At 40.5% G+C, this 13,112-nt stretch overlaps 3 protein-coding genes and 1 long non-coding RNA gene across 10 annotated transcripts in view; 2 read left to right on the plus strand and 2 right to left on the minus strand.

The window, feature by feature from the left end:
- LOC111247000 (cadherin-like and PC-esterase domain-containing protein 1) overlaps positions 1–13,112 on the minus strand; it is a 173,296-nt gene that overhangs the window by 24,115 nt on the left and 136,069 nt on the right. The window lies entirely within an intron of this gene.
- On the plus strand, positions 4,786–6,392 carry LOC111247002 (uncharacterized). Its single transcript, XM_022797512.2, has one exon. It carries the CDS (start codon positions 4,951–4,953, stop codon positions 5,629–5,631), a length of 681 nt encoding a protein of 226 aa, XP_022653247.1. The 5' UTR covers positions 4,786–4,950; the 3' UTR covers positions 5,632–6,392.
- LOC147756678 (uncharacterized) overlaps positions 8,614–13,112 on the plus strand; it is a 53,339-nt gene continuing 48,840 nt past the window's right edge. The window contains exon 1 of one of the 2 annotated variants that reach the window (XR_015324765.1): positions 8,614–9,435. This is a non-coding gene — a long non-coding RNA (uncharacterized LOC147756678). The remainder of the gene's footprint in view (positions 9,436–13,112) is intronic. The other variant, XR_015324766.1, reaches the window with a different exon arrangement.
- Positions 11,751–12,738, minus strand: LOC147756679 (uncharacterized). Its single transcript, XM_086984969.1, has one exon. The coding sequence runs from the start codon at positions 12,667–12,669 to the stop codon at positions 11,998–12,000; it is 672 nt and encodes a 223-aa protein (XP_086841095.1). The 5' UTR covers positions 12,670–12,738; the 3' UTR covers positions 11,751–11,997.

Raw genomic sequence — 13,112 nt, forward strand, 5'->3', positions numbered from 1 at the left:
ATTTGGGTATCGCTTATATATTAAATGGACACCCCAAAACATATGTAATGTCTTGCATCCTTACAGCTATACTTACATTTCACTAAATCAAATAAATGGTTGGCACAATTTCGAATTTTCAATATATGGACAATATACCCCTGGTGCTCTTTACGATTTAATACATATAGTAATGTACATTCGAATTGTGGAAAGCTTTGGCTGCTGCCAGTCAAAGGCCAGGTCTTTCTAAAACAAAACAACAAACTTATCCTGGCGTGCAATAATGCGTTGTTTTTTTTTTCCAATCTGAGCGAAAATCAACTACTATCCAATCTTTTGCGCTAAACGAACCCCCGTCCAAATTAATAAGATTGACCGTCTATGTTATTGCTGATTTGCACGCCATTTATTGTAAACACTAGGAAGATTGGCATGAAACAAACCGGAGAGGTCTTAACAAAGTTTCAATCCAAAAGATCTGATACAGAAAGTAGCGGGCGTTTTAACGAAGAGAGTATCAATCTAGATAAATCGAATTTTTTCATCTTTTGGCCCTTCGTATTTTTAAGGTATGTATTCTGCTATGAGCCCAAAATTTAATTCACTTCTTTATATATACATATAAATAACTTATTTTTTTTTTACCTACTGATACTTTGCTGAGTTTACGCCTCATTGTATCGTCTGATGAACGATTAAACGGAAACTCGATTGAAACCCGATTTCGATTGCAATATAATTTGATAAAATAAAGCTGACCATCAGAGGTAGCACCTTTAGCATATGCAGAAGACGTGGTTGAGATGTTGTTTTCTTATTTAAATAGAGTTATAGAAACAGTTCATCGTTCTTCCCAAAGCCCAATGCCCCTATCCACTTCATTAATTACGTAAGCCCGCATACTTTATAAAGTATAATTCAACGTTACATTCCCGTTCAAAGGCACGTTTTCTTGTGGCCTGGTCGCTTCTTCGAAAGGCATTTATTACATTAGTCGCTATTGAACGTCTGACTAACACCAACACTTACCAAAACGATCTTCCGAATAGTTTAATAAAGATCACTGAGACTGTTGGTAACAAAGCTACTTTACAAAATCATCAAATTCAACTTTACTTTATTGTTTGTCAGCCTATAGCTAGTAGCAGTTACGTGGTACGCTTCTTACGGCATCCACCTCAAGACGGTTTCATTAAACCAATGAGATTATATATACATTAATCATGTAAATGTATTTATGTTTGATAAAAATATTTGCTCATAGAACATACCTTCACGACGGCAATAATGATGACATAAGAGATAATACGTCTGTTTCCGAGTAGACTTTTTCTTATGAATACTCTATATATGATCGAAGAGTGGTTAAAATTTACACAACATTAGGTCGAGCAATTGATTTCGTTGGGGCCATCATTTCAGGAACTTATTTTAATGTTGATATGGCTATTATGCCTTGATACGCTTCGTTTCCGAATGCGCAGCCGTTGATATGGGTGATATAATGCTACAGGGAAGAGGCCGGCCGTTGTGCTTCAATATCTAGAGCCCGCATTGTAGCTTATATATCTATTTATTTTTTTTTTTTAGAAATACAGGAAGAAAAAGAGGCAGACCGAACGCAAACTAGTGTTAAAGTCGACTGCGCCGTTGCGTTGCATTTGACTCGCGCGTAACGGTGTTGTCAAGGTGACAAAATATCGCTTAGAGGTCACTTGTTGATGTAGATAAGTTTCGATTAAAAGAGTTATTATGTTTTCTTGACGTATCAAAGAGAATAGGATTGTCGTCTGGGAAGAGAAAAAATATTAGTTTGATGAAGCGATTGTTTGACGAAAGACCTCACAAAGCTGCGGACACAGGACATTGCAAGTATTAGGCTTTAACGGAGCCTCGTCAAGGTCCATCAACCATTTGCACTTGAACCCTAAAGGCTTTCATCGTAGACGCTCTGTCCATTTATCCGCTGGCCTTGGACGCACTTACGGCGGATTTTATCTTCACGAATGGGATCCGCGCGTGCTCGATACTGATGCAAAAGTTGTGCGAACGGCGTTTTCAGACCTACCTGAACATGTCCGACTTCCGTGCAAGAGGAGGTAATTGAGTTTATAATATCCAATACCAAAGTTATCGTTAGGGACTGGTGTAGAAAGGGTGCCTTCCTTCAATTCAAATATATAAAACATGCTCTGTGCACGAGCGAGGTATAGCTGTGAAGGCATGGCACGTTTGACCGGTGCGCACATTGATGCGGCGCAAAAGCCGAAGCCAATGCCGCGCCTAGCAACATCTGCTGTATTTATGTCCGTTATCAACAAGGCTCGCAGGATATTTTCAAGTCCAGATTTGGCAAAAAGACTATTCAGTACAACTCAAGTTGGCCTGTAAGGGCCTCGAAAACAGACCTAAACGGCGTAGAAGCAAGAGGCAACGCCAGATCAGCTGTCGGATAGCTGCTCAAAATGTACTCAATAGAAAAGACAGATTTCATCCGGGTGCTATGTTAGTCCTTATTATCTACACAGAAAGTTGACCTATTTGGTTAAAGTCCACAGCCCTTGACAATAAAAATATCTATCACGCACGAAGTGTGAAATAACAATATTCTTTTTTCTGTCGTGATTTATTCGTGATCGTACACCTATTTAGCCGTTTACCAATCGATCGTCAACAAATCAAAATACATTGCTTGAAAACAAATAAACATATAAAGGCATTGGATAATATTCATCTCTATGATACAATGGTCTTAATACAGCGTACGATTTTAAAATCAAGTAAATCTGCAATTACTTTTGATAATAACAATAATTTAAACTTTCTTCAATGAAAACTATTTCCGTTTAAGTGATTATTTGCTATTCTACTAAAAAAAAATAGCTGAAATAATTTTTTTAAAGATATAATATATCAGACTAGCAAAACGTGAAGATGTTATTATAAATTTAACAAAATCTACCCTCAACATTTTTCGATAAGACGCTTACTGTAAGTTGCAGTTCTAGTAAAGCACTAGAAGCACAAAACTCTTTGTCATCGTTAAAAGCGTTCGACTGATATTCTTCTTGGCTGTTGGTCTTTGGTAGTAACTATGCAATCGATGATAGAAACGGTTTGCTGTTTTTCTAGGGAAGCAGAATCATTTGGTTATTACCTGAATAAGTTCCTATGAACTTTTCCCTCATAGGAGAGCTATTCAGCCAAACAACGATGGAGCGGAAAAAGAAAAGCAAACAATTCTAGGTCATCCGAAAAAAAAACAAGATATATAGGTTATGGTTGTAATTTGATTTGTCGAGATATGGTCACTATGTTAACAATGAATTTTAGATCGATACTTAAATTAAATCGTTATAATAGATAAATATAGTTCAGATAGCAGAGATAATTCTTTTTAGCTCAACTTTTATTCGTGTTTTTGTTACTAGTCTTTTTTTCTAACTTACGGCATACACATTTAAGGGTGTCTTCCCTATGATACCGCGGGTAGAAGCGTTTACGTTGCCCATGCTCCGTACAGCACGTTTTTCCTGCACAAAGATTAACTAACGAAGGAGGGCATGTATGTAGAAAACAATCTGCCGGTAACCTTATGTTTAAAGAACCACTGTTCCAAGCCTGCCTAAAGCAATGATAGTTACAACTCGTGATACCGCAAGATTGAAGCGTGGAACCTTGAAATTCTCTCGACGGCAATAGCCTTGAATGGGTTTTCCTAAACTCTCAAAAAAAGGAATACTATCTGCATTTAAAAGCGAACTTACAAAGAGCCTTATATAAGGACACATTGCAATCCAGTTTAAAATTATAGCCCTTTAGTTTTAGAGAACTGTATGTTTTCGCATACATAGGGAACTTCGAAATCATGTCTAAATAGCGAAGCAATGTGTCACACAGTACACAGTGTTGTATTCTCGAGAGCTCAGCAATCATAATGCTTGACTAATGACTCTAAAACGAATTAAGCAGTAAGTCCATTATTAATTGGATATAGACCTGTAGGTCCCAAGTGGCTCCACGGTTTCACCAACCCAAGTAGCACCTCAGCCCGGTGTAACACAAACATTGCAGTACGTTTTTGTCTGACGATGCACAGACCCCTTTGAAATGCTTAGACTTTGGGCTGCTTTCGGTGCTTTCCACTCTTCGTTTATACATCGAGTACCAGTTCACGGTGGAAGCCTTCTGGAACCATTATTGAACTATTAGTTCGGTGCTGTTTTTTTGTTGTTGATTCGATCGTTTCGGAATACGGTAACTCACTAATTGCGAGACAGATAGACGAAGCAGTCTATAGGTACGTCAAGCATTGTGTAATTGCCCGGGTTACTATATTAAACTGCTTTCGAGTCATTTCGCGTTTGACAACTGGCAAGCTCGTATGTCAACATGACAGTCTTTTGTGGTTTGTCCTGCTATTGGACCAGAAAAAGCACCTACAACATCTAGGGTAGGATGAACGACGTGCAGTAAAGCTAATCTTTAGTTAGTGGAATCCAGTTTAGCAGCGAAGGACGATTCGCATCGGATACCATCTAGAGATAATTGTTTTTGTTAAGTAAAGACCGGTTGGTTCTGCGATACTGATCATATAGGACTGCTCGAATATCGATTAGATCGGATTGAGTGATATCTTAAGTTTACTTATGTATTATGTAATAGAAATAGATGTGACTGCCTGAGCTATTATTATTGGTATCCTTATTTTCAAAATTTAGCTTGGACGAGAGCCAATCGAACCGGCGCACATAACAAATATGTATTTCGAATAAGGACAACGGTCGAGACTATATAAGAAACACGACAAAGAGGCGTAATCCAGTTAATGCACCTCAACTTTCTTTCTTGGTTCACTACTATTAGCTAAAATCGCAGCTCCAGCAGGTAACTTTCAGCTAAGTCAAAAGCTGACACACTAGGCACTGAACTAACCTTTTTCTGCTCGAGCCAGTTTTGTCAGCTAGTATGAATATCTACCTTGGTATCGCATTTGTGGCGCTTCTTGGAAGCTTACCAAAGGATGTATTGGGCAACGGTTGCCATTTGCGCGAACTCGACTTCTGCGCCGCTGCTGCCGCAGGTATCAACAAGGTCCCGGTTACTGATGAAGAAATTGACAGGTGCTGTTCCATGACCAAGGAAGTCAAACACTGTGTTTTTTCATTTTTCGACAGATGTGCAACACCTCTGCAGCGAGAGATTATAAATTTTATCACCGAAGGTCCAATTAAGACCGCCGAACGATTCTGCGTGAAAGGTGACGAACTCCGAAATCAGTATCTTCAGCAAGCAGGGTGTTTGGCCAAGGCCCAGCCCAACGCAAAAGTGTGCTTCGAAGATGTCAGAGCCGGCCTGGAGCGACTTGAAGTAGCGAAGTTCGATGATCGAATTCCAATGGCCTGTTGTATTTACCGTCGCTACAAAAGATGTGTCATCGGTGTGATTGAAAAGCAATGCGGAAAGGAGATAATTGAATTCGGCGAACTCGTGGCTAAAATGATTATCGGTAACACGGTCAACGTTGTGTGCCAGAGTTACGATTCAAATCCTGTCTGTAACGCTATTTTGCCGCTTCCCGGTACCAAAGCTACAGGTCATTCGAAATCAATTTTATCCAAGCTACTCAGTGTCTACACATTAATGTAAATATTTTACAATTTTACAGCCTGTTAATAAGATCAAGCGGGGGGCGGGGGGCGGGGGGGGTACTGGCACCTTACATTGCTTGTTTGCTAGGGAATAAATTAAGTTACTGAAATGCGTGCGCCTTACAAGCCACGCCTGCTTGAAGACATTTGTTTCGGTTAAACATAATTCATAACAGCGAATGATCGTTGTCATAATAGTGACTTAACAACTGGGCCCTGTTTGTGAATCTTCAATACTTCAAACAGCTGTTTAATAACAGCTAGATAAAATAGTCATTTTCTAATGAGACATACGACGACATCTCTATCCGATTTTAGTATTCTTTTCATTGATTTTCGATTCAGGCCGCGTTTATATCGACATGACGGCAGTCTTTAGCAGTGTTCAGATATAGCCATTTCTAATACAGAGGTAAAACGTTATCATAGAAAGATACCACTTACTCTTTCGGCTATCCATATACCGTTAATCAAAGAAGTCCGTCACTACTACGCATCACAAAGAAAATCTTCGATATTTCGACGACGTACACTTGTTGATAGAGAATTTAGATCAGTTGTGTCAGCGTTATGTTATTGCCATCATGGCCAGGGTTTGATGAGGGAAAAATCAATACGACACGAGGGTTGTCCTCGAGCAGCGCAATCAATATTACCAGCTAGTTCTATGATTCTAGATATGATAAACAACACTCAAATTATATGTTGGATCGTCATCGAAAGCTCTAAAATAAAGATAACCTTCTGACAGTAATAGAATCGTTGTTGTCAGTGTACATGTACATATGTCTAACAATAATTTACTTCTGCAATAGTGATTAATTAAACAAGCCGATGAAAGGACCGATTGGAACAACGTTGGCCTGTTACACATCGCGACCGCCGTTTTAAGAAACACAACATTCAAATTTAACACAAGATTCATTCGTTGCTATTGCTGGTAGGTTTTTACTTGAATATAGACTCTTCGATCATATACCCGTATGTGCATACGTTGTTTGCCCCGTATTTGCCCCGTAACGACTTTTTCCAGCGAGAAGGTCGCGTCGAGACAAGTGAATACTTCATAAGTTACTATGGCAATCATGGCAGTAGCACAGGACCTTTAAATTGTTCCCTCATACTCGCTGAGATGGCGCGAGAACGCATAAAGGCTGCATAGAAACTAGGATCGTAGTTGTCACAAGAACATGTGGCACAAAAGCAGGGCCCATTGGTATTATCGTTGAGCGTGGTATTCGTAAGGGAAGTTTCATTGGAAACGTGCTTTTGGACACATTAAATATAAATATGTGTCTGATTCAATAAGGCTAGAACTGCCCTCTACGAGACGGACAGTTCCGCCTTCTATATTACATTAGTCATGAAGTGTTTCAGTAACAGCTCAGACAAGTCATACGCAAGACACAACGAAGGGCAAGATTGCAAGGAGTGCTCTCGAAGTAACTTCATATAATAGATGACGTAACAATATTCTATTCGAAGCGACTTCAAAGGCGTAAGGCAATAGCTCGATCTTTTCATCGTGGTGTACTCAGCGTCAGAGTTATATATGAAGAAAAAAAATATATATATTCAATGAGACGGCAAAGTCTCTTCGTGCTTTTCAGCTACTGCTGTTAGTACCTATAAACGCAGTCGACACTACAATGAATCTCTTGTAACACCCAAGAATAAAAACGAACCACGTTATGAAGACGACAACGTAAGCCTTTTCTGAAAATTTGAATAAAATAAAAATATCTATTATAAAAATAACTTTCCTATAGTCGATTGCCAAAGCGAAATTATATATGATGCTGCTAAATAAATTCTTGTGCTGACTGATGTTTCTTCAAAACTGCGAAACGCTACATAATCACAGTTAAGTCCATACAGAACTGGCTACTTGTCTGAAAGTTATATAGTTACTGAACTTACTGCGCCGATAATAATAACCTTTAGGCGATTTATGAAGTGCTTCATGTGCGTGCAATCGTCAGATAGTCTTTATCATTCAAGTAATACCCAACTATGGAACAGATAAATTCTATGGGTTCATTTCTCGGATAAACAAAATTGGTGCCCATTATCATCATCAGAACCTCTCTCCTTCTGAGCGTCGAACGCCGTGCCAACTGGCAACTGCTGACCAAATCCAGTACCTTTTCATCAGCGATGAGCCTCGGTGGTAAGCTGCTCTTGTGAGCTCTACGGAAAACGAAGTAAGAGAAAAATCGAAAAGAACATTTAAATAGAACCAAGCAAAGTGATGTCGTCTAATCCGATATACTTATTTAGCGGTGTATTATCTTAACGGGCCGATCTCTGTTGAACAGATAGTTTGCGGTAAGATTCACGGTGTTGGTGCACTATCTCAGTAGCAAGTCAAGAAGATTCGGTTACTCATTTATCTAGCGGTTTATATATACTGCCGCTATCTTCGAATCTATGAGTCTCTGAAAAAACGAGATTAGTAGCGTTTCTGTCCTATTAGCCTACAGGAGTCAAGCAACTCTACAAGTCACATTGTATAATAGCAGAAGCAGACTATTGCAGGGTGTTGACCTTCGATTTATATCGCTTCACCGTATTTGTTCTACTGATACGTCCGTCCACGGTGTTAGCCTCGTTTCTCTCGTCTGCAGAGAGAGAAACGTCGTTTTCACTATCGACTTAGCGTCTTTTGAAGCGGATCTGGGGATATTCTAGATGACATTGCAGTTTCCATAGAACCGCGCCAGAAAAAAATGTACACATTTAAAGCTCGTTCTAAGCTGTTTATTATAATATGATCGATTTTTGAACCAAATGGCTTTTTTTTTTCTGGAAACGCGGCCAGTGCTTGAAGCCAAAATGCTATTCTTGCTTTCATTACGCTAATATCAGTCGTCTTCCTTGGTTGGGCTTCCTTGGTTTAGCGGTCCCAAAATTAAAAGACGGACTGAAGAGCCGGCGAACGGCTGTTTGATTGCGCGAGTGCTGTAGCATTCAAAGGTGATGCAGCACCCACAAATATATGACGTCTACCGATAAGCTCAAGTTTCGGCCGGTTCGGAAAAGCAGAGAAAATGCGAAGGCACTATACCGTAATATATTAACGTCATTCGTCGCTTTAGACTTACGAATAAGGAAGATTCGAACTAATTAAAACCGCGGTCTGCAGCACCAGAATATAACAGACCATGTTCGAGCTGACGGCAAGAAAACAGAGTCTTAGTTTACCCTGTATCATCCTTCTTTACAAAGGAAGATACAGCCTCTCGTAGTATGCGTTGCAGCTAAGGCTGCATTTGGCACCACAATAATGGTTACGAACAAATGTCGTCTTCGCCGGTTGGATCTTGCGGTGGTGCAAGATGCGGTCACCGAGGCCAAAATCAATAAACTAGGCAAGAAACTGTACGGCCGAGTGTGCCGCACTTACCTAGTTTCGGACAGGGGTTCATTTGGCCAGAGAGATTCTGCAGAAGAAATGATGCCTTGAACATGCCCTGTGTGGCTAGAGCAAAACTTCAGGGAAAGTAGTGCCTGATCAAGGTACAGGCTGCATTTGAGAAGGTCGAAGAGTACAAAATTTAAAGGACCGCGCCACTGCAGTATGCTGCGTGTACACCCACTGCAGTCGGACGACTACTTCAAACATTTTTAAAGTATTATGCCAAGGCTTTGAGTTTAATCCAAAATACTCTACATTGCTACTATCGCCAGGATCGAAGTCCAAGGGTAATTGCAAGTCGACTATTTCTGAACTGTTTAGTGCCTATGCCTCAATTCAAGGTATCGTAATGACGCCAGTGAACGCCATGGTAACGCGATATACGTAAGCTATTCCGATAATAACTTTGTCTTATGTGTAATGCAACTAAAGAAGCTTTTGTCCCAGGAAAAGGATGCCACTTGAACGTTGTGCTTGAGTGTGTATCTCATTAAGGCAGCTTTTATGGAAGCTAGGAACATTGGTGTGAAATACGCAAGATAATATCGTTTACTTTTGAGATAGAAGTTCTTTGCAAATACTTATTATGTTTCACGATATGAAGGAATGATGGGAAAGCTTTTCAAACCATAATTTGGAGATTTTAAAAGTATCCTTTCGCTTAGCATCTCTTCGGAAAGTAGGTCGACTAGATCGTACCTTGTATCTTAAAACAAAAGTGACAGGAAGAAATAACGGTAATATCATTCGGCAAAAGCTATTTCAAATCTTTCGAAGTTGTTCGATGGTCTCTGACGTAAAATTTGCAACGTGTATAAGATCGCTCGTTTGGTCAGTGGAATCAGATTATAGTAGAATATGATGTGTCTAACGTGGCGCTGACGCAGTTCCGAGCAAAAACATTTGATAAATAACGTTAATTTTGTATTTGTGTGCAAGCTTTCTAAGCTATATATCAAAGCTTTTCTATTCAACGACTGTGTTTCCTTTATTAATTGTTGTTAATTTTTGTATTTTGTGAAGCACGTGTGAAACAATAGCGCTGTCGTGAACGAGCAGTTTTTATCTTAATGGATAGCTAAATACCCATTTTTAGACTTCATTAGTAGTTAAATTAACCAGTTCGTGGTTTAATGTCTTATTCTGTGTTCTGTGCAGTTCGCCTTCACAAAGCCTTATGGGTTTACACATCTTGCACCTCGTAAACCTTTAATTCAATGCGTACGAGGCTTTCATGACCCGTAGAACATTATTCTGTGTATATGTCACCGTAGATAATGAGTTTTTGCTCAAACCCGTCACCTAGTCCACTTATCATGATTTGAATGATAGAAATCGAAGCAGTAACAGCAATATGCGCTCACATGCTACGTTACATTTGTCATGCGTTGTGCTCTGCCTTTATCGTTAGCTAGTTTATGTATCCTTCAGTTTTTCAAACTAGACGATGAGTGATGGAGAAGATCTTTATAGGCTGTTCACAAGGCGGAGAAAAAGAAAAAACGGGCACGCGAGACGTAGTAACCTCTCGCAAATGTTTGCAAAGCCTCATTACAACATTGCTATCTGTTCCTCACCCTGACGTAGAGGATGCCTCGACGACGTTTATGGCGGTCAGTATTTGCCAAATAGAAACTGGGTGTCTGACTAAACATTTTCTTGGCTTCTCGTGTGCGTGCTTATATATGCTTGCATTTACAAGCTCTAATAAATCGCTAAGAGTGTAGGCAACCCCTTTCTGCCGGTGCGAAGAAGACACTCATGACCTAACTGCTGCATAATTTCGTTATCACCAGAACCTAAACGACTGAAGATAACAGAACAGGGAGAAGAAAGATTAGCCGTTTTGATTTAGGTTTAGTTATCATGTATGCCCTGTGAAATCAATTTTAACGACTAAAAGGTCATCGTTATTACATCAATATGTTGATATTATTTAAAACGGTAAAATAATCTGATCGGAGCACGGCTAAAGCGTTCATTTCAGGCTGATGTTACGTTATCATTTTTGTTACTGGAGATAAAAAGGGGTTCATTTAAGATGCCAGTTGGCTACTGGAGCTTCAGCCATCACTGTCATTGTTACTTCGTAAAACTTTCGGGAAGACAGTAACAACAGAGGAAAAATCCGTATATCCTGAAAATTTCTGGACCAATGCAGCTTCCGCTGTTGCGTATGTTCCTGATGAGCGAAGCAAGCATCACGATAGCAGATCACCATAAACGGCAGTGAACATTTTAAAGAAATGGATAACCCCAGAAAACTGAGCGTATATCGCGCTTTTGGTCTACCAGAGAAAGAAGAGGGTTCTGCCATCTAACTCGTTGGTATACAAATACGCCGAAATAATTTAAACAGTTTGTATACAAGTATGTTTTCATTACAAAAATACCGCACAGCCAGACCACAAAGGGAAGAGTTATACAGTCAGTTCAAATACACATAAACGTACTTAGAATATATTTTAGTTGAGCAACTTTAAAGTTTTTCGTTTTTTGTTGTTGCTCTATTTTCCTTTTGTCTATGCAGTTACCGTCGTAAAGTAAAATAAAACTACGAAGATTTAAAAAATCTAAAAAAAGACCTATTAAAAACAGATCTTTAGATATTATAAAGTTAGAACGATCGACTCTACAATCATGTTACTATCTTTACTATGCAAACAAATTTATCCGTAGCAATGAACACATAGTAGGGCTTTTTTTTTTTGTAGAATTAACTATATGGTTTACTTTATTAATTTTTGCAGAGCAACAAAATGCACAGGAACGGGACTGAACCCGTTAGTTTGTCCTTTGAAGTCCTACAAAAGTGCTCGGTGACAGAAGACCGACCGCGTCTGACCGGTGACCAGCGGCAGTCTGAGGCCAGCCGCGTACTATAGTAGTTGGTAGATGGTAAATCTCTCAGACTGGTTCTAAGACGATTTGAAATAGCCGATTAATTTAAGAAGAGGCGTACGCGTTGAAGAGGCGCGACACGATCGACTTCGAGTTGCCCTTGGCCTTGGTTCCGGGGGGCGGTAGAAGGCTGTCACAGACAGGATTGTTCAGGAAACTCTGGCACATAACGTCGAGAAGATCTGCGGTGGCCAGTTTGATCAGCAGTTTACCGTGCTCAACGGCAGCAGGGCCACAAGCAGCGTCAATTGCCTTTGTTGTGCACGATTGGTAACGAGCATAGGTACAACAAGCGGTCGAGACACGATCCGCGAATTTAGCCTCCTCGATCTTTTCGAGTCCGGCCTGAACGTCGTTGAGGCACTTGCGTCCCTGTGGTTGAGACTTGGCGAGGCAAGGAGCGTGCTTTAGATATTCGGTACGAAGGGATTCGCCAGAAGTGCAGAACTGCTTCTGCACGTCATGAGCACCTTCCGAAACGAGTGCGATAAGCTCACGTTGAATCGGAGTAGCACAGGCTTTTGTGTAATTGCCGAAGCACTCGTTAACCTCCTGCATGATACCACACTGCTTGTCGACCTCGGCCTCCGTCGTTGGGATCTTATTAGCCCCAGCTCCAGTGGCTACGCAAAGGTCGAGCTCACGCAAATGACAACGGTCAGCATTGGCTCCAACGACCGCCAGCATTGCGAGATAACCAACAATGTAAGCCCTCATGATTGTATTTTCACTCGTAAGTGATTGTTCACAAGTCGAGTTCAACTCCGATGCCCCATAGCGGCATGGCGATCATTATATACCCCGAGGATCGTTGTCGCTTTCACACTACCCTTTCCCCGATCCGGTTTATGTGGCGATGTTGTCCTTACGCCGCGAGAATCTTCTACGGTACGGCTGTTTAAACAGCTAGAGGACTGCGAGTCGCACACAGTGCGGTCTAATGCGCAATGCGGTTTTGCGGCGGGGAAGTCTGTGACGTAACCTGGACGCCCTCGCCCAGAATACCCAGAAACGACTACAGACGCTTATTGTAAGTTGTGCATTTCTATCTACAGCTACAAAAAAAAGAAAAATGGTCCGTGAGGTACAAACCCTAGTCAGAGCCAGTCAAGTTCAAGTAGAAGTTTGTCTGAGCTGATATGGCGTGAGCCATTTGTCGG

This window comes from Varroa destructor, unplaced genomic scaffold (assembly GCF_002443255.2).
Source record: "Varroa destructor unplaced genomic scaffold, Vdes_3.0 BEIS01000003.1, whole genome shotgun sequence".
Taxonomy (NCBI): domain Eukaryota; kingdom Metazoa; phylum Arthropoda; class Arachnida; order Mesostigmata; family Varroidae; genus Varroa; species Varroa destructor.